The sequence below is a fragment of the Folsomia candida genome, unplaced genomic scaffold (genome assembly GCF_002217175.1).
Source record: "Folsomia candida strain VU population unplaced genomic scaffold, ASM221717v1 Fcan01_Sc002, whole genome shotgun sequence".
NCBI lineage: Eukaryota > Metazoa > Arthropoda > Collembola > Entomobryomorpha > Isotomidae > Folsomia > Folsomia candida.
In genome coordinates this window covers 18,109,494-18,136,127 of record NW_019091194.1, presented here as the reverse complement: position 1 = coordinate 18,136,127, position 26,634 = coordinate 18,109,494, and the positions used below count along the sequence as shown (strand labels likewise).

Here is a 26,634-nt window from a genome sequence, read left to right as displayed (position 1 = left end):
GATCATTATCACCACTGCAACTTTTCCACCCACCACCAACAACAAATTTAGTCTTACTTCATTGCTGTCACAGACAACTTAAATCGCCACCCACGCAGTCGGATGGCTTCTGCAGTAAAGTACCCATACAGTGTTGAACCTCGGAGGAGGAGGAGAAATTGCCACCCTGCTTTCCCCTTCTTTTCGATCACAACAACCTGCAACCTTCTTCTTCTGTGGAATGTCATCGTGACGCAGAAGGCATGCAAGGAAAGTGGTTGGTGGAGGAGAAAGTGAGATCGGGGTTGTTGATGTGGGATGTTCGTTCGTGTGATCGTGGGAAAGTTGCCATTTGGCGTGGGCGTTATGTATATGCTGCCGCTGCGAAGAAGATGGATTTTCCGTACATGAAATCATTGTGCAAGATGAATAAACGTCTCTCAAGTGTTGCGTGATCGTTGTAAAATTGTAAAATGTTCTCCCATTAAATGCCACTGTGCTGGATTTTTGAACCACTCCAAGGTCCACCCTATAATAAATGCCATATTTGTATTCGTATATATGTATTTGCGCGTATGAGTGAATATGAATAAGTGGGGTGTGTATCTATGTTGGTATATGAGGATGGGAGAAGAAATACTGTAACCTGTCCAACAAACTGACATCAAATTTAAGAGAGAAGAAAGAGGATGCAAATTTCTCGAGTGTCTGCAAGATAAAGAATCCTGGGAGAGTTTGACTTCATCTGAATTTATGAGCTTTCCTCCTTCCTCTAGCGATGGCTCGGCATGTCAAAAACAAAACCGGGATCAACCACGTTCAAAAGCTGATCTTATTAGGTTCGGTTCCCGTTACCACCGTTTTAGTCAAACCGAGGTGCAAGCAGGTGCAGTCCTTCCTTCGTGACGGATTAGCTTACGTTGGAGAAAGTACCTAAGATGATGTCCCATGTTTAAAAAACAGCTCACAGACAGACACCAAAAGTCATCAGTTTGATTTGAAATCGTGGAACGTAGAAAAATATTGTCCTCAGACAATCAAAGTTTGTATGTAGTGTTAACTAGGATAGTTAAAAGATCCGCTTAAAAAAGTTTATTCATAGTTAGTCATCTTATTTGTCTAGATTACCAAGCATATGCCCGAATGAGAAGTTTTGCTCTCTCTGTAATGTGTTAGTTTGCATTGTGGAGTTTTACTTTTGCAGACGAAGGAGAGAGCGGTGGGGAGAAATTTTTAATGTGAGAGCGAGAGAAAGCGTTGGCTGGACGCATAAAATGGGGTGAAAGCCACCTCGTCGACCCAGTTGAAGTAAACCAACTGCCGGATCCACATCCGCTCACGGTAGTTCAAAATCCAACTCCATTCCAACCGACTACTCATTCGTCATCTCTTCTCCATCTCATCTCATCATCATCATCATATCACACCACAATCGCTGCTCACATACTTTCACCAAACAGAGAAGCACCCCATCAAACACACATCCTTCGAAACATATCATCAAAAACGAGTCTGACAAAGCAACACATACACATATTTATTAAAACATATCATAAAATCAAAACCCGCACTCGAGTTAATCGTACCTTGGAGAAATTGTAAACTTTGCTGAAGAAAGTGATTGTACTGAAGTTGATCCAAGTTTTAATCCCTTCTCGTCATAAGCTGCTAGCTCAGATTTTGTTGTAACTTTTGATAATTCGAGTATCGAGTTTCATAACTTTTTCTCCTTGTCAGCGTACGCCAGATATGATCAGCAAGATGGTTTACTGTGGCATTGTGTTGTCCATGTTTTTCGTTGCTTTGAGCTCCTCCGCAGTTTACTCTATCGATCTTCAGAGGCTTTACGACATGCAGAAAACCAAACGTGAAGGTAATAAACTAAACTTTTACTTTCTCCGTCCAGCCAGCCAGCGAATTTTGCTACGTTCGTGTCATGCAAAACAAAGAGTTCGACATATGTACATGGCTTTTGTGAGAGTTTATATTTTTGGACTGGATACGTATTTGCATAATGATACATTCGGGCACATGATTCTGAGAAAATAAGCAATTTCAATCAATACCTCAATACTTTTGAACAGGATTGGCTACTAAAGTTTATGAAAATTAGTTTGTAGTGCGATGCTATCATTGAAAGAATTGTTGCCATTAATAATTTTGTTTTTAAACATGTTGAAGGCGACAACTGTCATCCGTACCAACCTTTCAAATGTCCACACCCCGAAGGACACGGCAAATGCATTTCCATCCAGTATTTGTGCGACGGAGCTCCAGGTACTTGACATTTATTAAATACAAAGGTCGATTTATTCATGCCAAATGAAGAGTGGGATGATTCCTAGATAATTCCGTGACTGGCCACTCATATGTAATATTTAAAATGCATCTTTTTAATTGAATAGTTCTTTTTAAATCAAGTTTTTGATATGAAAAAAAAATCTTTGTGATGGCTAATTATATGTTTGCTGGCATAAAATCTAAAAATATAGCTAATTAGAAAAGTTCCAAAATACGGAATTTGAATTTTGAAATTTATTGCACAATTTAAAAATACATATTTACAGGGATTTATTAAAGGCATATGTCGCGTATAATTCTCAAGTAATTAATTGCTTTGCACGACTTTTCCAGACTGTCCAGATGGATATGATGAAGACACTCGTCTCTGCACTGCAGGTGAGATAATTAACTAGTGCATTTATTATGCAGGGAAAACCCTGTTAATTACGGCTTACTGCTAGAAATATATAGCGGAATATATGTGTTCGTTGATATTGGTGTAGAGTTTGGATGGTAAATGCAAAGTCTTGAGACACATCTTTCCGCTTCCTCTTTAATAATTAAGCAAAGGACAAACTAAGCTTTCCTTTCTAACCAAGCGTTCTTAACTCTTTACCAAATCTCATTAAAAGGCATCCCGTGTTCATTTAATTTCACTCGACAACTGAATCAGACGAGATTCGACTCTTGATTCTGTTTCGTTCTCTCGTTTCGTCCGGTTGTTGCCGTGCTACATATCGGATTCGAATTCGAATTCACCACACGCCATTTTAGTACAAATTGTTTTATATGTACATCTACTCAACTGCATCTCCTCGTCCTTGTCCAATTATAACAATTCGCTGGTAATTAATGAAACTCAATTAATTTGCATTGTGCACGGTGAGTGATAATGAGAGGATCGATATCCGTCGGTGCATGGAAAGTCGTCATCAACTCGTTCTCATTACATACCCAAACGTCACTGGAATATCAAGTTACTTGACTCTGGCCAAGGTTACGAGGCCCGCAATGTCAAAGCTTATTTTAGAAAAAAAAATTAAAGTGAAATAAAGTACAAAATGGAACAAACGCAGAGCTTAATTAATGTTAAATGACATTGTTTTGTACTTTCCAAAATTGATCGAAATGTCCTCGGGGAACTGAGGAGAGAATGTTTAGCGCAATTTTACGAGGCGCACAACCTATACGATTGTAATTTAATAATGACGACGGAGCAAATGCATAGTTAAACTGGTGATTATACTTTTTACTTTCATGTCTTGTGCTAGGTACGTAAATATGAATATCGTATTAGTTCTCGTTAACGAGCTTTTGGCATTATTATTGCATTTGCGTAATTATTAAATTCCTTTTTTGTACGCTGGGAAATTTTAACGAGATGAGCCTCTTAATAATTTTTACCCTTATACTTTAAGCTGAAACATGGTAGAGTATCTTAACGCCTATAATAAGCAGGTTAATAAGAAAACTAATAAGCGAAAGTCCTACCTAGCTGAGCCTTGAACCCGTCAGAAGTGAGACTTTTTGGCATATTTCTAAATAGCAGGCTTTTCCCTACCTCTGAAGACTCGCATACGGTGAAAGCGAACCGAGTGAGAATGAGAGTGATGCATACAAAGCAGGAAAATCACCGTAATTTAGAACCAGCTTAAAGTTGGTTCGCCCGATGACGACAACCATTGTCGCATGCACATGAATTCAAAAACTTTTCAGGGGTGAGCCACGGCTCACCTGTTAGGCCTTTTAAGATGGCCTTATAGATTTACCAAGATGTCTGTCTGTCCGTCCGTCTGTGCGCACGATAACTCTCTTTAAACAAAAGCTATCGAGTTGAAATTTTGCACACTTCATCTTGGGGTCAAAAGTAAGGATGAGTTCGGAGATGGGCATGATCGGCCAAGTAGTTGGCCTGTGGGGGTCTTTTCCACCCAAATGTGTTGCCATTAACTACCAACATGGTATTAATGCCATCTTAAAAGCAAAGTTGCTTGGAGTAGGTTTTTTTTTGTGCTTTGTGACCGTGGTGTCTGCCCTTCTATTGTGAAACCACTCATCTCAATAGGTTGCACAACCTTCAATATACTCTCACACTCCAACTAATGGAGGCTTGGGGAAACTTAGACTGCGAGTTTATTTCATAAGCTTCCGACACCCCGTCATCACCCAAGAAGAAGAATGGGCAAGGAGAGAATGTCGGAGTTTCGAGATGATGAATATTGACGTTCCAACGATCACGTCTTGACAGCAGAAATTCTACTCCAAAAGCATGAGAATTCTTCAAAGCGTCTCAAAATTCCATTCCTATCTCTCATCTCAAAGGTTAAAGAAACTCTGTACACGTTACTTGGGGATGACTCAGAGTAGATGATGCTCATCTTCCTCACTTTGAAGCTGTACGTGCTGCCTTAAATCCATCTCCAAGAATATGCACTCCTACGAGGATATGCAGCAAAGTATATTGTGCACACCTGCTGTTTTTTGTTTTTTTCGACCCCCTAATTCATTCTTGAACATTTGACAAATAACGATCGCTTAATTTCTTTCACAGTGTTGACTCAGTTGACACTTTGACAGAACGTCGGTTTAGCTTTGTCATTTATTTTGATCGGATGTCGCTCTAACAATGTTTTCCCCGAGAAAAACGGAATGGACGTCATGTGAAGCATGGTGAAAGTCCCGTCATGCTGATTGAGTGAGTGGGTGCTCACTATGCTCTGTTATCCATACAGAGCTATCCGCTTTCTTACTTACATACTGCGCAACTGAGAAATTCGAATAAGTTGCCGTATTTCACTCACGTCTCGCTCAAGAGAAAGTTTTCGTTTGAGAAAGGTTTCCACCGGAAAGTAGGCAAAGAGATGGCGAGGCTCAAAGTCAACATTTATAATGATGTGGCGTTTCCACCACATAGATCACGATCTAAACAGTTAAGTTAGTTGTTGCTCCTTGTTTGCACAGCGACCAATTTTTAGACAGGCTTAAAACTTCGTCGATGCTAGAATGTTTGATATTCTTTTTAGAAGAGGAATGGTTGAACTGCTTATTAGTGAAATTATCCAGAGTTTCTGATATCAATATTTTACAAAAGCTACTCATTTTAAGCTTTGATAATAGCGTGGGCTTTAGCGATTGCAGTTTTTCCCTGTGTTTACAATCCATTATTAATTTGCATCTTCCTTTGATCACATTCATAATAGATAAAGTCTGCATTTGAAGGCCACGTAGAATGAAAATATAGAAAATGCAGGGAAGAGAATTACTTTAAGTTGGACAGACACGTCTTGGGAGGATTGTATCCCTTTCGTATCTCTTGTATAACAATACATTTTAGAGCATGTGTTCTAAAGTGGGTTAAAAATAGAAGGAATTGATCTTGCAGCTGGCCTCGTAACAATGCGCCGTGTTGTCTCTTGTGTGCATCATTTATTCAGCAGGGTGCTTTGCGATACATAACAAAATGTCCTCTGTTTCAGATTAAAAATTATTGTGCTGTGTAAACGTTTTTTTAATATTCGTTCTAGAAGAATGCATCATTATTTTCCGTGACGCAGACATGATTATAATTATGCCACAACCATTCAAACGTCATCGAGTCCTTTGTGCATAGTAATAGAATGACTTGTCACTTGTTATGTAAATACACTGCCTACGTGGCTATGTACATACGTATGTACCAGTGAGTATTGCGCACGGACTTTCACCGCACACGTTGTTCCGGATATTTTCCCCTTGAACTTGTTATTTTTGGTGCTAATAGCTCTCGTGCTACTTTCTATTTCCAATTCTGGGTATTTATGGCCTATTTTTCTGAGCACAACACTTATTAGGAATTGCCCATTAATACTTATTGTTAGTTCCATCCATCCAAATGGCTCAATTATTTGTTTCTTCAGGTTCTTGATCCACTGAAACGTGCTGCCTTGTTAGTTTAGTTCGACTCGGGGCTGTTGAGGTAATTAGACGCGAGTGAAAGTAGTATGACGATAAACAGAAATATGGATGTGGAGTGGGATAGAAAATATGCAATTAAATTACGTTGAAATCTTCCCCATTTCTCCACCCTGAATTTGCACATTTATTCATTTATCGCAATTTCAACAATTATTCCGTCATGAATATGTATGGATGGGATTTTAGGCAGTGGGAATGATTTTATGACGACGAGAGCCACAAATCTCCAATTCTCAACGGCTTAATTTACACCACCCGAAGCCTCGAAATGCTACTTGGGGGAGAGTGATAATGATTTTATGGCTGTCAGCATTTTTCTTCGTGACTTTCAACTTTCATACGTATGTGTGGTTGAGAGGGAAAATAAATATGTATGTAGGACACCCACACACGCCTACGCATCGTTCTGTTTCCATTAGGGAGAAATTAGTCAGGAATTTGCACAATAACGTAAAGCGCTTTCTCATCGATATTTTATGAAAATGCTGTATGAGCCTGCTAATTATGGTTGTGTAGACTCTTTGGAGTGACATGCGTGGGTGGGTCCAGGTGAATCATTCGCAAAGAACAAATTCCGAAAACTTGTCCAATTTGCAGGTTGTAATTAGTTTGGAGTCAGGAAAGACCACTGGGCTTTCTGAAAATCAATCAAAAAATACTGAAATTCACTTTCACCAGTCCATCTGAGCTGAGTATTTCGTATACGTTTCTGATATATGCATATGCGGCATAGCTCTAACTTTTGATACTTGCAACCTTGAATAGTTTCGTGAACATTTTAATTAACCCAGATTTGAGACAAGTGTATTGGATTGAAATGTTTTAATAAGTCGCTCGTTTAATTTTAAAATTTCATAATCTTCTGATGTCTGTTTTGTATCAATTCCTATATGTATTTATATCCACCCAAACTTCTGCGGTGCATGGCATGTCAGTCACAAAAGGGCTAATTGACAGTTTACCTTGACACGCTCAGTCGTGCTTGAACACTTGATCAGTTTTCTCTGTGATAATTAATGAAGACTGGCACATTCTTAGCCTGTGGAACTCCGTTGGAATCCAATGTTGCTTCCCATCGCTGATCACTGTTACTTTTGCTTAAATCTTGTTTAATGTGAAGAATTTTAAGACTATGTGCCAATATTAAGTAATGTTTTCATAATTATTGCAGCAAAACGACCTCCCGTCGAAGAAACAGCCAGCTTTCTCCAGTCCCTGTTGGCCAGCCACGGTCCCAACTACCTTGAGAAATTATTTGGACAGAAAGCGCGTGATGCACTTTCCCCCTTGGGTGGCGTGGACAAGGTCGCAATTGCTTTATCAGGTGAGAACTCATTAATCTTTTAATTAGCAAAGAGCGTAAAACCTCGAGAACCTCTTCTCCACGTGGCATCTCTCTTTCTCATTCCTCGCTGTTCGTGCCACCACCTGCCCTCTCCCACGAACGAGCATTCAATATGTTGCAAATTGAATCAGCCACATAGTTTTGCCCGGTGTGACATAAATTGGGAGAAAGGGACGTTGGGCCAGAGACACAAACTTTTCTGTTTATATTTTATTATTTTCTTCTCTAGGGAGACCATAAAATAATTCCATTTCCACGTCCTCGACTCCCTCCTACCCTTTTCCTTCAAATATCTACGCCATGTATACCACACTTTCCCACCACTTTCACGATGAAGGTTGGCACACAGGTTCGTAATGTAAGGCTCTCACCACCACCGGCGTACTTTTAACCTTGTTTCTCCTTCCGGCATGAAGTTTGCCAACTATGCATGTGTACAGGAGTGGGCAGCAATTGTAAATTCATGCCATGGCTCAACACACACTCCATCTCGCACGGTGACTCAAACAAAACTTGCGTCTCAATCAAAGTCGAACACAAACGACCTGACTGTTGATGAGGCCATGAAAGTTGGTTGGTCAGAGTTCAGCCCGTTTATTTACGCATCGTGGGACATCATTATGAGGTCAAGAAGTGAACACAAATATGAGCAGAATCCATTCAGCCCGTCATCCTCACGAGGTGAAAGTGAAGCTTCTGTTCCTTAATACCGTCTCCTTTCCACGTTTCGTCGAACCAAGAAATCCGTCTCGGAGACTTACTTACTTCCCGGTTTTAACACTTGCGGTAATTGTGTTGACTGGCTTCTGGCAGTTCCTCCTCAGCCATCACCAACTTTGTCGAAAAGACAAACCCGAGTTGCCTTCACTCGTTAGGAGAGGAGGCAATTTCATTAAGTTAATGGGATCACCCATGCCCCGCTGGTTCCTGGAAACATGTTCCATTAAAGACAGTTTCCCTTCATTTAATCTCTTCCCATGTCCATGTCGAGAAAGCAAATCTTTTATTCTCACTGGAGAAGACTTTGTTTGTTGGCCGGCTATGGTCTCTGATCGACATTGGAGGAACGAGTGGGCGGCAGATATGTACGTGCGATAGCAGTTGAAGTTTTAGATGTTATTTCAATTTGGAAGATACGTGTTGAATTTTAAGTCTTGGGATCAGCAGATTCATTCTGCTGCATTATTTCCTTCGTACTCATTGTTCCGACTTTCGCATGTGGATGCGAAAGTGCCAGAAGTTTTATGATTTTCCAAGTCGGTATGCCCTGCATATAGAAATCTTCACGTATGTAGTTTCATGACACGTTATCTCCAGGCGCCCACACAGCACTGATATTGCTGAATTTAGAACGGGATGATTACAGAAAATGGCTCGCTAACATCCTTATCGTAGAAAAGTTAAGAAAAACTGCTTTCCTTTTTGTAAGAAGACGACCCTTGAGTAAGATGAGCTGTGCAACTGCGACTCCGTACGTGGGATGCTCTGCTTCACTCGAAAATTACATTTCCCTCGCTTGAAAAGTGTATGTAGTTCTATTTGGTTGCCCTTCTTTAACGTGTACTTTTGGCCCTTAGAACACGGCTCTGACGATGAAAGCAATCAGGTGAAAGTTGTCCCGATTTGAAGACAGGATGGCAATTAGTGCCACAACACTGACCATACTAATGCAATCAAGAGTTTGCTGAAAAAGTTTAAAAGTTGAAATTTCGCGTGACTAAACTGTCGAGTCGTTTTTGACCTTATCATGATTGACAAATTTAAAATGTTGAGTGAGCTAGAAACGTGGCATGAATAGTTAATTAAATTCCGAGCACAGACCAGAGTTCATAACATGCTTTCTTTCTTGGTATATATGCATGCTGCATGTATGTGTGTGTTATCGCCTGGAGGGGTGGTGGTGACATGCAAGCTAAAGCGTCCACAAGTTTTGCAAAGCCTTTCAATTGTTTATCTTTACACGATTCGCTGTTTGGGTAATGAATAACCTTGATGGTCTATTAGCAACTTGTCCAGCTCTGCCATGTCCTCTGCACAAAATCGAGTATGCAGACCCGCACTCAGGTTGGGGAGGAATTAGGAACAATGAATCAAATCAGAGACAATAGGGCAAATGTCACGTCACGAATAATTGGGCGTAATAGCTTTTAATCGTCTCACGTCAACCAGCAGAGTCCATTAATTAATTACGAAATTACGTCCAGCTGGCAAATGGAGTTTAATTGTTCTCCCACTATCTCCGCCTTGTGTGTGTTCATATACGTATGCATATAACCTCACACTATATATAGATATGTATGTACATGCATCCTGTTGCTTGTCCTGTTCAGCGCAGTAATTGGAAATCGCACCAATCGATAAATGAGGTGTTGGATGGCGTATATTCGGCGTGGTGGGCGTGTGGGTCTCAATTGAAACCATGCAAATGTCGCAGTTTCTTATTTAGCTCATGCTTTTATTCATTCACAATTGTGCAACGAGCTGGTTTCTTCCGGAACATTGTTTGCCGTGTTCGTTAAGATGAAAGCTTTCGAAGAATGCGTCGTGAATAGAAACCTCTACCTTCCCAACAGAAGGCAGAAGGAAACCCGAATGCTAAATAAAATCATGCAATGTCGTAATATTCAAGTAGTAATAATTTATTTTCTTCGAGAGAGTTGTAATTCATGCCAAGCGACAAAGTCCAAGGTTGCAATTTCTCAAACAAATTATTTATTCAGCATGATGCAAATGTGAAATGTTCTGTTTCAAATAGTTGAAATATGAATAAACTCAAAGTGCAGGAGAAAGTTTAAAAAGTAGGATTGAGCATTAACTGTCATTAGTGGTGGTCGACTCATGCGGTTTCCGAACAATTTTCTGCTAATGTATTTATGTTGACGTCAAACTTCTCAATTAAGTGTAAATCGATACGCATTACTTATTCAGGGATACTATTAAACCAACGTTTGAAGAAGACGCCGAATTTACAAAGACATTTGAGCAAAACTTTTATGAATTGAGAGTAATGTTTGCGGATGAGTTGACACTGACAGTCAATTTCCTTTCGTCATTTCTAATCCACCGGTAGACAAATAATGCTAATAATATGTCGTGGAAAATGTCGGTATGTATTCACATGCAATACGTAGATGCACTGTACATCTCAAAGTTAAGTACAAGGTCTGACTGCACGCCAAAAGGGAGCAATTAAACGTTTATTGTGCCATAAAAATCTATAAAATATGTCATCTGGGTATTATTAAGCACTTGACTTTTATATACCCTTTTACTCGTGTAGAAGAAAGGTCCCAACCGTTGTGTGCATGCTCAATTCGTGGCGATGGGTTTCCTTACTTGGGAAAATTAAATGGTACAAAATATCGCTTCAAATGTTACTCGCGTCACACGGAAATTAACTCTGGCGACAAATACATAACCTCGTCCCGTGAGAGAGCTTTCATGCATAATGATTCCGGAGTGAAGTGCACATGATGTCACCAGCAGAGTTGTGGTCGCAGTCGTTGTTCTGCAGTAAATTTAAAGAGCCGCGACGTTGTCTCTGTCGTTGTCTCTTTTATGCTTATTTACACCTCAGGTTGTATATCTCTCAACTCAATTACTCCCGACTCCAGTTGTGCTGGGTAACAAAGACGAGCAAAATTGCATCCTGTGACATCTAAGCAAGTTACATCATTTGAAATTAACTTTCACCATGACCTCCTTTCACGACTGCATTATTCCAAGTCTCAGCTTAGCGTTATTTGACACATATCAAATTAAATTCAGCGTAAAGGATGCTGTTCACGGCGCAACTTTGGCCTGATATGTTCCCGTTTCATGAAAATTAAAGGAGGGAAAGTCTGCTTATATGTATTTCGTGACCCGTTTGGTAGTGAGTGATTTGCGGTGGGGTGAAAGTGAGTCCATGTCTCCTGCCTGTCCGAATGACGAGAATATGACGTTGTATAATGGGCAGTGTGATGCAGTTGTGGTACTAAAACTGATGGCATGACATATGAGACATAAGGACGCCGAGGACAATGACGCAAGGCGAGCTTCTTGACAGGACATTAGGAGCGGAAAGAAAATATTTTTTTACTACTGCCCATCAATCCACCAGAACCCTGGGAGTTGGGTTGTAATCTATAACGGTATAACTGCAGTTACGAGCTGTGAGTGAGTCTGAGGAGGAGGAAATAAATTGCCCAGTTGTGGTTCTTTCACTGCTGATTTTGCCGATATAGCAACTCCATCAACAAGCAGGACGCGAGGCAGGCATTGTCTCATTTTGCGCCCACACTCCTTACGTCAACAAACCACAATGCTATTTGTTCCTCTAAAAATACGCAGTGAAAAGAGAAACAGTTTTTTAAGGGAAATGTATTGTCGTGTTTAACCAAAAAGCTGGTTTAATCAGGAATGATTGAGATGGAGCACGAAGAGACAGACAAATTATTGGTATGAGCAAATTGATGTTTCATCATCACAACCAACCACAAAACTTCATGTGTAAAAAAAATTGAAATTTGTTGCACAATTACCGACATTCATAACAAAAGTGACTTTAACAGGGGAAATATGTAACAACCGACGCAAGTAGGGCAGGGTTTAGTGGAGAATTACTGTAATAATGAACTTTCACCGTCACAGGAGACTAGCATAATCGGATTAAGAGACTGAAATATGTATGCTTTCCTCCAATTGCAATTACTGATGACGGAAACAAAGCCGATAATCAATAATTTAGTCAGCTGCAGACTTAAGTAGAATATCATTTTTCAGCCGTTTTAAGAACATTTTTTTTAACTTTGACTTTAATTATGTTTCATTATTTTTATTATACCCAATGATAGCATGTAGGGAAAAGAGGGAAGGAATACGTCGCAATTTCCACAAGTGCACGTTTGAGTGAACAGACAGCATGTCCCCAATTACTGAGCTTGTATTAGTATGTAAGAAATGGCCAAAGGTTGAAGGCCAGCCATTGACTCTGTTTTGTGCTCCACATACACAAATCCTCCTCTGCTTTCTCCAACTTTTATTTATTCCATCAATGGTTTCCCAGCAGACCGTCACTGCGACATTGTGAGTCGTGACAGCTGTGGTTTGGCTTGATTGGTAATTCTCGCTCTTATCCTTCATCGGATTACAACTTTCTCTCCTCCCCACGAGAGTCAAAGACCGATCAAGATTCTCCCCAAAAGAACACGATATTGAGAAAATTAGTGCACGCAGCGCCTTTATTTTTTTTCTGTCGTCCAAGTACGTATCTACTACTTGTGTGGCTCCGTATGATTCGCGTGGGTCGAGAAAGTCCTATTTCTTCAAGTTGTATGTTCTTTCAATCTCCATCTCTGTTGCTGAGTGGTCTGCGGATTAAACAGCAGACGCGGTTTCTGCTAAGTTTTCGCAGCCTTTTCTCTTCGCTCTTTTTGCTGTGCTGATTATGTCATCATTATACAAAAAGTTACTGCTTACTTCAAAAAACAGCCTTCGTTGTCTTAAAAACTGCTCACATTCCGGCCAGTGGTGGCAGATTAAGTGGAATTTATGCCTTTCATCGATCCGCTAAGCCAGAGCACGGCTGGGCCCATTTTTCTATCCTTGGAGAAAACTAGAAAGACTAAAAAGACTACTTTCAAAAGAGTGGAGCACTTGAGCAGTCTCTCGATCTTCTTATTGCACTCATTGCAATCACAACATTCTATGCGGTACAGAATAGTTCATCTAATTCCATGCCGAATCGGCTCATGTGATCGTCGCGGCGTGTCTTATCCAAACCCTTATCTCAAAATTACATACCCGCCTAGTGTTGTCAGATGGGACTCGTGTCTGATGGGGGATTAATCAAGTATAAGATATACACGATTTTGCCACACACATTCTCTGACAGTTACATATATTCCGTGGTTCAATAGTTGCAGCCTTCAATACCAAAGACTATTGAAGGATTACAAATCTAAAGATCGTCCAACCCATCTCGGATACAAAATGTAGGTATGCAAAATGGGTTGGGTACGAAATTTCGTTCAGAAAGGGACAGATTCATAAGTTGAGTAACATTGAGCCCTCTGCAAGGCCGATGTGTTATATGACACTCACATTATGATGCCTGCCTTGTGCACATGCTAATGTATGTGTGTGCTTTGCATATTTTGCAAGGTTTCATATTTATACATACATTTCACATACGTGTTCTTGAAAATTAAATTAAACTCGACTGTCTGAATGGAATAGATAGCTCGAATCAAGTCGGTTACATGCTCCTAACCATCGAATGCCATCGATGGTCATTTGGTCATGGCACGGAATTGTGTTGGTGAATGAGGCCGGGCAAAATTGACTCAAGTTGATGTAACTCAATAACCACTTATTTCATAACCGAGTCAGTTTTGATTTTCACTCTAATTTTACGTATGCATTCTCTTACTTGCCACCAAAACCTGCCATCCGTTTATTTCGCGTGTTTCTATAATATCGATTATTCATGCTCACACGAACTATATTTAACCATAGCGAAGTGGGAAACTTAATTGTCGTGGGTAATGTAAAGTTGGAGAGGCTTCCAATTTTCAAAAGCAATCGTGTGCTGATCGAGCTGTGCTGCTTTCATAACGCGTCTTTGAACAAATAATAATTTCCTTTGCTTTACACGGTCCGTGCAAAATGCTCATGTTCGAATTATACTATTAGTTGAAACACCTTGTGCAATCGGCTGTAGGTGAATGTGGGTAGCATACAGTTCCACGGAATGGCCGGGACCATAAATAATTCCTTTATTAATTCAGTACATGCCCGCAATATGCGTCATCAGTTCATTCATTTATTGTCTTTTGAGATTTCCCATTATGAAAACCAGTTTCTGCCCGAAAAATTACTAATGTTGAATCTGTATGAAATTAGAATTTTGCTCCATAAATCGCACACTGTAAAAAATTGTGTTGCTATTCACAAATCATTTGGTTATGGACTTGCTGCATGCAAAGCTATCCAGTTGAAATTAGTGATGACTACGTAGATACATCTTAGAAAATCTATTTTTAACATTTTGAGATGAATTAACAGGGAAATAATTGCGTTTTGTAAGAGCTGAAGAGTACGAATAACACTATTTTATGGTTGAATTCGATCTCGACAAGAAACTCAACCTTCACCGAAAATTGCGAAAGTAAAAAAAGTCAAGCTGGTGTTGGGATTAAGGCTCAGCATCCTTCCACGCTCCAATCATCACCCTGCTGGATGGCTGACTGGCTTTGTGTGATGTTTCGATGTTCCATTTGCTTCCATGACTTTAATCCAGTAGGAAGGACGACGAAAATCGTGTCTTGAATTTTTCAATCTCGTTCCTCCAGTTTTATAACTTTCCCGACGTTACTTAGAGAACCTTCGGAAATAGAGACTTAGCTTCATGTCAACCGACAAAATTACCAAGCAGCTCAATTTGGCCGGAAAACCAATGAATTTTATAACACTGCACACAGCTTATGTATTTTTATTTCGTTTTCCAATCAACTTTACAAACGCTCCAAAATCATCATAAATTTCCATCTGACGTAATTAATTTTCATCGTGTTATGCTTCATCACCATCAGTCGAATGTCAACACTAAATAAGGATATTCTTCTTCTTAACTTGATTGGTTAGGCCCAATTTTGTGTTTATTGGATGTTCACCAAGAGCCACATAAATAGTTCACCTTCGGCTTCGAATACATGTGAACAAAGTGCACTTTCACTTTCCCGTTGATTTTATTAGAATGACATTTTATGATGATTATGAACCGGAAAAGCCATTACTCGTTGATGTTGATGTCATTACGGAGGCGGGCATAAACCGTGGGGCAGACAACATTGAATGAAATTGGTACTTTGTGATGTTCTCCTTGATGGAGTCTCAGTAGCACTTTCGGAGAAAGCATTTCCCTGAATTGATGAACTCCGTGGCACAAGGACGACCTCAGCAATAAGAGTCGCGATAACATTCAACAGGGATGATGGCTGTCTGCTCTCATTCATGTGTCATTTCCAGAAATGGGCGGAATGGCGTCTCCATAATGACGCTTCCTGATTTCATTATGCACTTACTCCTTTGATCCCGCTTTCCCTCAACGCATATTTACTCCATCCTTCGCCACTCTGCCTCCCACCGAATCCGTAATCAGGGAACATGGCCCAATGATGGGGACATATGTACACGTGTTGTTGTCAAGGTTGGAGGGGGAGACTTGAGATCTAAACTTAACTCGGTCATTTAATTCAATAGTTAATGTGTGGGCGTATTTTGTGTTACAGAATCGATGACAATTGAGGATTTCGGAGCTGCAATGCATCTCTTGAGGACTGATCTGGATCACCTGAAATCCGTATTTGTTGCAGTGGAGAATGGAGACCTGGGACGCCTGAAATCACTTGGAATCAAGGACTCGGAAATCGGGGATGTGCGTTTCTTCCTGGAGCGACTCATCAGCACGGGATTCATCGATTAAACTTGCATCACCAATTACTTGAAAAACAAGACAACCACTTTACTTTCTCTTTGAGTTGGTCCCCTCCATCTCTCTCTCTCTCTCATCCGCCCTCGTTCATCCTCGTCGCTCATTCGCCTTGTCTCAAAAAGGTCAATCCATCCCCGTTGTGCGCTTTCTTTCCCTCATTTACCTCCGAATCAGGACTCTGGCAAAGTCTTTAAGCCCTTCATCCGATTACCTGCCCCTCAACTTACTGCAACAAGCGGGATTTCTCCGCACTCTGTCCCCTGGGAGCTGGTCTGCATAGCAGAGTGGAGTTCATGGTAGAGTGGAGGACGCTAATGATGGATGAGTAAACCTTAATCAGCAAGATCTAGTTTTGATTCCGGTAGTAGTTTAAAGTTTAAAGTTTAAAAGGGACCTGTTTCTGTTCCAATCGATCCCTCTAAATAAATTAAGTCTGCAAATCAACTCTGCCATTCATTCGGCTCCAGTAAGTCCGTAAGTGTGGAGGATCTATAATGAGCTCCATCCATCCAAATTGTATCCATATTCTGTTAGGACATTGTGCATTTTATTATTGCCTTTTCCCAACTTTAATGTACCTCATTTTTCTAAAAGGGAGAGAGAAAATTGAGTTTAATTAGTTAGTCGTCTAAAATTCTTTATTACGATTCTAATTTCGGATCTATAGTCCCATAAGAAAAACAAAAGGCTTATTTTCGAAATTTCTCCGTCAAAAAACATAATTTATCTACATAATACACTAAAATTTTCGTTTCGACGAAAGATCCAACTTGCAGATGAATACTCAACGCACTATCACATTTGAAATCCTGATCATAAAAATTTCGAAAATGCCAGCTAGGCGTGGATAACTTTAGAAAATCAATGAGGAGGACATTAGACTATCCGAATGCATTTATTATAATCTATGTCGGGGAGAAAATGAGAGATCCATTATTTGAGCGTGGAACAGCCTTCATGGATTCAAAAATGGGATCTGAGCAGAATCTGGATCCAAAACTGAATAATATCACCATTACTATTTATGAGTACGCGAGTAATATCACAGGCAATTGGAGCACCCATAACGGCGGAATGAGGTATACAGTCAAAATGGTGATATTTATACTTCATGGCTGGATGAAATTGTGTAATGACAGGAAATTAAAACATCCAAAGCACCTACTTCTCGCAATCTACATACGTAGCAGTAGTAATAGCACCATCAGCCATCACTCATAATTTCCATCTCTGAAATTATATCATAAAATTATGCCGAGTTGGATTGTGGAAATCAGTCATAATTGGTGCTAAAATTTGCAATTCCAGCAGAATATCATTATTGTAATAGAGTAGAGAGTAGTATTTAGTGAAATGAATGCGTGTGATCTGCCCAATGTAACATTGTGCCACCTGCTACTTGTGAAATTAGTTTGTCCGATGAAGAAACTTCGTGTAGATGTGTAAACCCCTCCTCCTCCTCCTCCTCCTCCCATGATATTCCGTTGCCATGTCGACCACCCACCACCACCACCGGAAGGTTTCAAAAAGTAATAACATTCTCCCACGCTTTCACCAATTTCATCATCCCATGAATATTCTTAATCTTAATTACTCGCGGCCTACACCAGCCACGAATTCAATTAGAACCCGGCGACCCGTCGCAGACCAAAGTTTAAACCAGGCTGACGGACAGAGATGGATTTACTCCTCACTTTTGACGACAAAACTTTGGCCGTAGAGATTTCGTGTGTGCACTATCGCGTGAGCATTCCGTCAGTAATCGTCAATGTAGATGTAGTCCGGGCGACCTTTGACTCCATCCGACATGCAAAGCATAGCATATCCGGCATATAGTGTAGCATGGCTGGTGTTACTGTTATTGCCATCGTTGAAAGAGAAAGCAATTAATCCATCCAACTTGCAGCCCAATGGTCTCAAATGGCACGATGTTACGTAAAGGAAAGCATACCTAGCACGGTTTCGGAGTGGCCAGCGAAAGTAAAACAAATGCAAACAATACATCAAAAGGAGGAAACTGTGTAGGCTGAGGTGAAAGTTGAATAGGTCACGATTAGCATAATTTTGCAATTTATGCTCTGCTTGCAAACAAAGCATACTTATAATAATAATAACGATACGGTGGGCAGTCGGCGGAATATGATCCTTGCATTGAAGCAGTCACGAGTGGGGTTCTCTCCTGTATTTGGGCGAATGGCGTCATCTACACACGACGAAGGGTGAAAATGAGTCATCATCAATTATGAAGGACTAATCTCCAGCATAATTCATAGCTTCCTATGTAATTTTATTTTCGCTCTCAACTAGCTGTGAGAATATTCGTGATTACGGATGTTGAAACAGACGCCATCAGGATCGCGTGGCCATGCGTGGGTGGGGTCACTAATTGGAAGACTAGTTTCCTTACTAGTAATTTTTTCTTGTGGATAATTAATGTATTAAAAAGACGTGGCTGCTGCATTTTCTTGTGGGCATGCCATTGGTTTACCCACTTTTCATGTAATTAGCAGCCGATTCAAGTGCAATGCTACTTCGGGTCGGAGAAGATAGATCTCCATTGTTAGGAAGAACGAAGTCTTGAGCGAGTTAGTTACCTGCCTCGCTCTGTCTTTCTCTTGGTTGGACAAAGGAGTAGGCAAATGGACAGAATGGAAAATGGATGTGAGGAGGCAGTGGGTTTTCTAAGGAATACTCTGGAGAGATTCGCATCCAGGTCGACCCAACCCTAAGCAACAAACCACGTCGAACTAGAACATACTTGATCTCAAGTTTTTCGAAGAGTGGAATTGTGAAGCAGTTCACTTATATTCCAAAGAAACTGCCCCCAGCCAAACTTTATTTTGGGTCGGTTGAACTCTGTATAATTCATGGTTTTGAAGGTCGTTACACCACCCAGAAATCAGTAGCCGTGCAGACGAACGGGCGGTAGTCGAGCAGAAATGAAAATTAGGTAGGTGAGTGAATGGATGGATGATGAGCCTACATATTTTATGCTCCATCTGCATACCTGCCAGTCAGCTACGCAGCAGTTCCATTAGGCGTACTTATGTGGACCATACCTGAAAAAGGGTCGGAAGGAAGGAAGTGGTTTTCATTGGAGAAGGCAGTTTGCTGCTGTTTGTTCTTCTTTTCATGCGTCACGTCAATCCAAAGCCAAGGAGGACAAGGACAGAGCAGGACAACAGAGCAATTCACTGCCACCTTTCCCCATTGTCTCCTCTCCTCCGTCCGAGGTGAAAATTGGGCTTCGCTCGTTGGGAATGTTTTAGAATATTAGTTTTCTCCTTTCTCCCTCCCTCCATTATTTGCATAATGTGGAGAATCATGGCACAAATTGTGACACTAGCGATAAAAGGAGAGAGTAATTGTTGAACCAATTACGTCAACCGGATTGATGCCACCCATGCAATACGCTTCCATCATCATTATCACTTTGCATTCATCCATCACTCTGCGGAATTAATCAGTGGGATGATACACATCAGGGACAATTTTGTAAATTGCTTCAATATGTCTGTGTCCGAGGCGGAGATGCATCACCAATTCCATCAGATGATCGGATTGGTTGCGAAATTATCCATCCAGAGTGAACCTTTGCATAGTACGTGTGCCTACGCTGCTGCTGAACTATTAATCATTGTGCAGATTGGCTTGATCCAACACATCAGCGACTCTGAATAAATTCTGATTCGGAGTGATTTGAATAAAAACTTTATAGCCTTTTGACAACCTGTGGGAGAAGTAAAAAAAATTGGTGGTGGCTGGCGCGTGGGTGTTGCACTGCTGCTTTCTCTCTGAGGTGGCAGATCGGGACCGATTTGCACAAATTGTAAAACAAGAGCGACTGATCATCAAAGGGGAGAGAAAAGTAAATCGCAGTTGGTTCGGAATTTGTAATAAAGGAGGACTTGCAACACGTAGAAGTCGGCGAGCAGAGTTCCCTCGGGTGTGATACTGAGAGAAAGCAGCAGCAGCTCTCCGTTGGTGGTGGTGGAAAACGTGGTGGAATGATGAATGGCAATGGAATAGAATGGCAGCAGCAGCAGAATTATCTTATCGATCTCTCCCTCCAGCAGACAACTTGCTTTCCCTCCTCATCATCAAACACATACCTAACCAGTAAATTTATTGTCATTCCTTTCTGGAAATCCGGACGCCAACTTTCCCACTTTGTTTTCCCCAATAATTTATCTGAATTTGGAAATCTCTCCCATTCCGACTGCATTACTACCGATTGAGCGTATGTGTGATCACGTCGTGTGCTAAATATAGATAAATTATTGTCCTAGAGTTATCCTAGAAATTCTATAGCAGATTTAAAGGTAAAGTCAAATGTGAATGTGACCGTGCAGTAGAGCTGCGATGCTAGTGCAACAATTATGCATTTATTGGTAAACTACATGTCGTATTATGTACAGATAAGTAACCATACTTCATAGCGCTAAGATATTGAAATGTATAGAAAGATGCAGGCCCTCTCTTTCATGCACTTGACTTTGACTGACAATTACTTAGTTCATTGGTCACGTAGCTATAAAATAAGGAAATGTGTAAATAGTACAGTAAGGATTTTAGAATGGATATACTTACTAATCATGCATCAATGTAACATTACATATCTTATGGAATCATATCCAAATATCACTCTAAACTTACCATATCACACACACACACACACATCTTAACAGACATATCTAAGCAGAATAAAGTGTAAGGACAGCGTAGTGCGTAAATCAAAATATTTAGTTTACCATCTTTTCGTGTGTCCGTACTTTTTGCAAAAACAATAGTGCATTAAAAACAACAGCCCTGAAATTTAGGATTTATGTCCGTTATAAATATCCAAGTAAATTTAAGAATACAACTCTGACCTAAACTCTAGTTTTAGTACGAAGAATGCAAAAAATTGCGTTTGGAAATAGTTTACAAATAAAAAAAATATGTAAAAGCGAAGGAGGAGACGATGTGAACCTTGACTTTCTTCTACTTTGAGTTGACGTTGAATACAGAATATTGACGAAGCATGCAAGGCAACGAATTTATTTTCATTTGGCGTGGGCAGAGATCAAAGAAGGAAGGAAACATGCAAATGTGCGATAATAACGAATCGGATTGGAAGAATTGAATTGTGTGAGATAGAAAAATCTTGCGGATTTCGTTGATTTCCATTAGATTGAAGTTTACAGAATAATGATTAATGCGGGCTACTTGGCTGATTTGTTTTTGGCTGGAAAATACGACGACGAATTGATGTACATACGAGCGAGTGGGTCTAAATAGGACGGGTTTCATTCCTTGCTGAGTGCGGAGACAACGACCTGAATACGCCCTACTTCTACTGCTTCCATCAAAAAAATTCAATCAACATCTTTGACATCCGTATTCACCGGGGATTGAAACCCGTCCAGCATTTTGAACGAGCACGAGCAAGTAAGTCGCAGAGTGGCAGCGTATCGATAAACAAGACAGAGACAAGAGAGAACGTAAGTAGGGTTGCTTCCTGGAAAGTGAAAGCTATTATTATACCCAAGCCAGAAGCAGCAGCATATTATCCACGACGAGGCTTACACGATGAAAAAAAAACTAAAAATGATGAGCAAGTGCTCCAGGCAAAATACAATGACGACGACGACGACGACGAAAAACCCACTTTCCTATTTTGTCGACACTTAAAAAATTGTGTTGTCTTTGTATTTAGTAATGAGAACGAGTTTACAACGGATTTGCATATCAATGGGGAATTATAGTGTGAATAATAATGACAAAAATGGTGAATTATGTATATTACGACGACGTGCGACATGACATTTTGAAACGGGGGCATCAACTTCCCAATTTTTGGGGCTGCATTTTTAAGATTTATTGGATAAGATATAAGTTGAAGACAAATGTATTATTGTACTTTATCGACGACGATGACGACGACGGAAAAGGAGGTTGTGGAAAGATATTTACGTACAGACTTGTTCTAAATACATACATATTTATGATAATTGTTATTACATGTACTTATTTTTTCCTGTATCTGTAATTGGCAAGTTATTAAATAAGAATGTGTTGCATACAGAAAATTATTTGTTAAAAACTATTTTAGGATTTGGGACTTATTTTAATAAAACGAATACATTCTTTTACTAGTGTTTGACATTTCAGCAAATTATTTGCAAGCCTTGTGAGTAGATTTTTTTCACAAGTGTATGCTGATACACACGTAATCTCATTTTTAAAATTGTAACGATTCTGCACAGTACATGAAATGAAATACTCTCGACATACATAAAACGCCCAAGACCCATCATAAAACGTTTTATCCGCATGCTTCTTTTCCCATGTACAATATTTTGAAACTCTATTTGGAAAATGTTTGCTGCCGACGTAATGATATTTCTTGGGATCGTTTGGGACGGACGGATGCATCGTTTCTTCTTTTTTTATTTCCTCGTTCATGTCTCTTGGGCTTATGTTGTGCAGATCGAATGATTCAGCCTTGGAGGAGCTACATACATCCACACGTCAGCACTCTGTCATAGGTAAATACTTGCAAGTGCGTATATTTATATAGTACATACACATGTATTGCAAAAGAAATTCTTCAAATGCAATTTGGGCCAGATGGAAAATCGTCTCGGGAAAACCTGGTTACTTTCACCTTCGAAAAGTATATGAGAAATAAATATGTGATGTTTGCTTCTGCCGAACTTGATTGTCTAGTCTATCGAGATTATTGCTGGTAAAAAATAAATAAATATTTGACAGACAAGAAAAAAATGTACAATTTGCTGATGATGAAAAGTATGAAAAGTGGAACGTGCTCAAGAGATTTGAGAAATCTTGCACATTTTGGTTAATCTTGAGATGATATCTTTATTTAATACGTGTTCAAGTAAATACAGACCTTGATATTGGCGCCTGTCGAATTTTGCTAAAAGGGAAAATGTTTCCAGAACTTTTCTGAAAAACTTTGAAGTAAGCCCACACGTTTCTTTCTCCTTCTTCTTCATCATCGGCGGAATGTTGACGCGGAGTTGAAGACATTTTGCACACTACATTTACTTTCCTTTTTATGTGCAAATTTGAAAGCTTTTGCTCTCTTATTTTATTTTGTAGCTGATTCGTTTGTTGTGCTGACGTTGGCGCCGGGCCAAAAAGTAATGAATAAAAAATAAAATGAGGGGATAAAAGTAAAAGAAATCGAAGTGGAAGAGTACGGTTAACCAATACTTCCACCTCGATGCACTCTCTTCCCCTCTTCAACAATGTCCCAGTGCCACAGAGGTTATGTGGGTCGGGCCGTATGAGGGTCCATTATTAGATTACAGCGTGTCCAGCATGGCAACATTATTGCATGCATTTCTTCCTTTGTGTGGCAGGAACAAGTGCTTACATACACGTATAAATAAATGCAAAAGAATGGCGAGGCGCATGCGAGCTGGTTGCAAAATACGTGAACATGCTGTGTAAGGCTGTCGGTGGTGAATTTACTTGAGATGCGAAATGTCAAACAAACATTTGCAGGTAAGAATTGGGGAACATTTGCACCGAGTGAAAAATCCAAGTGAACATAACATCTGTCTACTTGTACCTTGTTGGGAAGGTAGTTTTCATTCGTTGGCAAAATGTACAAACGTGTGTGCAGTTGAGTCGACGGAAAGTGGAGAATGTCATAAAACCTCACTTTCTCTCCTTTGTGGAACTGGAGCCTCTTCAGATTGGATTGGACGTGCCCCAACTGTAGGGAAAGATGAGAGCTGTTCAGCCATGAATTATTCACCACTTGCTCCTCACCATCACCACCACCACCACCAGTTGAAGAGGAGAAACTCTAAACGTTTCGCCAAGGTTTGCCCCAGCAGCAGTTGGTTCAGAAAGAAAGTTGGGCATCCTTCCTCCCACGGAACTTTCTGGCTTCCCTCCTGCTCCTCGTCCCAACTTCCCAAGCAGGAGAAAGCAGATGTGCTGCAACGTCTGCAAAATGAGATTATGTTTCTCTTTATCTGGCTCCGAATTGTTGTCTGGCTCCACGAATGACTTTCCGTATCACGGTTTCATCCCCGTCTTTATTAAGTACTGATGTGCATCGCGAGAAAGAGTTAAGGTAAATTGCGAAGGTATGGCTTGGTCACTACTAGCTTCATATTTACCAAAATGCGATCTAATCACGTGGGACGAGATACCTGAGCACTGAGAAATCTGAGAAATCTATTTCCTGTTGGTCATCGAGTATGCGTTGTGATGAAGCTGGACCATGTTCGTATTATTCCACAAATCCAAATCTGGATTGAAGGGGAACCGCTCTAAAGGTGAAAAAGTGAAAGCATTTCCTCTTGCAAATTTGGTTTGCTTACGTGTTCCTTCTAGAACCACATACGTGACACACAGAGTAATATTGCGAATAAGCAGATCCATTCTTAAGCGGCAGGTTGACGTTGTCATGTTCCATAGTTAATGCGAGTCAGCCTTTGGTGTGCATGAAATTCCGGCGTGTGTTGCGTGCTGCCAAACATCAAATAAATCATGTAGTGTCCGGATCCGGCCTCTTCTTTCTCTCTGGAATATTCCCTGCCGTGAGGAGGAGGGGTCTCTGGACTTCTTTCATCCACTCCCCTTTCCCTCAAAGTCAGTGCACACTCTCCTTAACTTGCTTCGTAATGAACGGTTCATTTTTTTACTTAAGAAAGTTACACTTTAAGGGAGAAGGGCACGATTTCAAAAATTTCGGTCCATTTAGATGTCAAGCAGATCAACTTATGCTAAATAAGAATGGTGCAATTCTACACTTTTTAGTCATCTAATCCAGGTATGAACCAAGTCACGTCAATTCTTTGCATTGACTCTGGTCATTCCGCATAACTTGATAAATGACACAAAAAGACAAAACTTTATTCAATGATGTACATACTGCATGAAAACCTTTGTAATTGTTCTTCCAAACTACATTATTCATTTCTCCTTTGTATTTATTATCGAAGAGAGGTCCAGTCCAGCCAGAGGGACAGAATCCAGGGCGTGTAAACATTGTCTCCTACGGAGAAACGACGAACGACAAAATGTCTAAACGCCCTGGACAGAATCCTAATAGAAGTGTTCCAACCTGAACAATGGAAACACAATACGTGTGTTCGTATGCATGTTAATGTATGTATATGTACATGCATGCATATGATGTGAGTTTTATGTATGACTGTTAATCGATTTTAATTTGTACCAGAGCATATTACAGACTTCTAGCTAATTACCTAACGTGCTAGCCATCAGTATGTGGCTTCCGCTAGACCCGAAGATAGATACATGCCTATCATCCGCTAGATACATGCCTATCACATTACAACGGGCAAAAACATTCTCTCTCTCGCTTTCTCCCTAATAAGTAGTCTGCTAAGTATATCGCCAACAAGTTGAATATTCGGCGTCGAAAATGAGGCACGATTTTCCCCAGAACCTGGAGCACTTAATGAGCGAACTAACTAGCGGATCTTCCTAATAGAAAGTTTGTGGCTTCGGGCGATCGATTGCTGGTGCAGGCAGGTCAACAGGAAGGCTGAACCAAATGTTTACTTTAGTGATTAAAAATCTTAAACTTTTACTCGGCTTTTTGGAAGCGAGCACGAGCCTGAACTGAGCTTAAATTTGGTCGCATCTTAAATATTTATTTTTAGTCCTTTTAGTTTGCTCAGATTGCGTAACTTTCGCCGATTACGTGTTCAAACTTTCGCTACTTGAGTTAAAATTATTGCATATGTCAAACTTGAATCAAGACCGATTGTGCAGACGGGTTTGAATATTATAAGTTATATATAAAGCTACTCTTGTAGTCAAATTATAAGGGTAAAATGTCTGGTCGTACTTTTAAAATTAAATAATGCTTTGGAGTTTACTTCAATTATTTCCCACGAATTATGACGTGCACGAGTATGTAAGCAGGTGGGCCCAGTTAATTACATTCTACCTGGAATCAAAAGGGGAAGTGTATAAAAATAGAAAGTCGACTCGCCATTAATTTGACTTACAATGCATTCGTAGATTGAAATCTACTTGGACTTTGGAGCTTCTCCATGCAATTTTAGCTCTTATTTGTCACAAGTTAAATATAAAGTTATAAAGTGATCATAATTTTTAGTTTGTCACGGTTTTGAGTCATTAGGAAGGAAATCCGATGGTAAATGACTCCACTTTTTGTTTAGCTAGCGAGAAAAGAATTCCTCAGAAGATCTAAATTTGCTATTTTACTCGTAAAGGTAAATTGAGATTTCATTTTTGAAAGACGAAAATTATACATACGCGTGTATAATTTGCATACATGGCGTTGAAAATACAGGTTTCGTGATGAGACACATGTCCCAAGTAGTAGAGAAGTAACGTGGTAAACGAAGCGTACTAATGAAAGTTGCTCAACATTGCTCGTAAATTTCGAAATCTGACGTATTTTACTCTCCACTTCAACATTTTGATATACAACTGAATCCAAAAGTATTATGTAAATAAGAATGTAACAAGTAGTACATAAAAGAGTTCAGTTTATAGTTTTCATTTGCTATACGGTTTAACTTTGTTAAATAATTTTATGCTGCCTGGTTTGCACAGAGTCTGAGTTATGAGA

The 26,634-nt window shown here is 40.0% G+C and overlaps 1 protein-coding gene and 1 long non-coding RNA gene across 3 annotated transcripts; one reads left to right on the top strand and one right to left on the bottom strand.

Moving 5' to 3' along the window:
• Positions 1 to 1,295: 1,295 nt before the first annotated feature.
• On the top strand, positions 1,296 to 22,171 carry LOC110843180 (prohormone-4). Of its 2 annotated transcripts, none has more exons than XM_022089132.2 (5): positions 1,296 to 1,852; positions 2,161 to 2,256; positions 2,614 to 2,658; positions 7,388 to 7,540; positions 15,835 to 22,171. In XM_022089132.2, exons 1-5 carry the CDS (start codon positions 1,729 to 1,731, stop codon positions 16,026 to 16,028), a joined length of 612 nt encoding a protein of 203 aa, XP_021944824.1. In that variant the 5' UTR covers positions 1,296 to 1,728; the 3' UTR covers positions 16,029 to 22,171. The 2 variants fall into 2 exon arrangements, with proteins under 2 accessions (XP_021944824.1, XP_021944823.1); XM_022089131.2 differs by having other exon boundaries at positions 2,158 to 2,256.
• Positions 21,887 to 23,146, bottom strand: LOC118434297. Its single transcript, XR_004833914.1, has 2 exons — positions 22,933 to 23,146; positions 21,887 to 22,686 (listed from the first exon to the last, which is right to left on the bottom strand). It is a non-coding gene; the product is annotated as an uncharacterized LOC118434297 (long non-coding RNA).
• Positions 23,147 to 26,634: the final 3,488 nt, after the last annotated feature.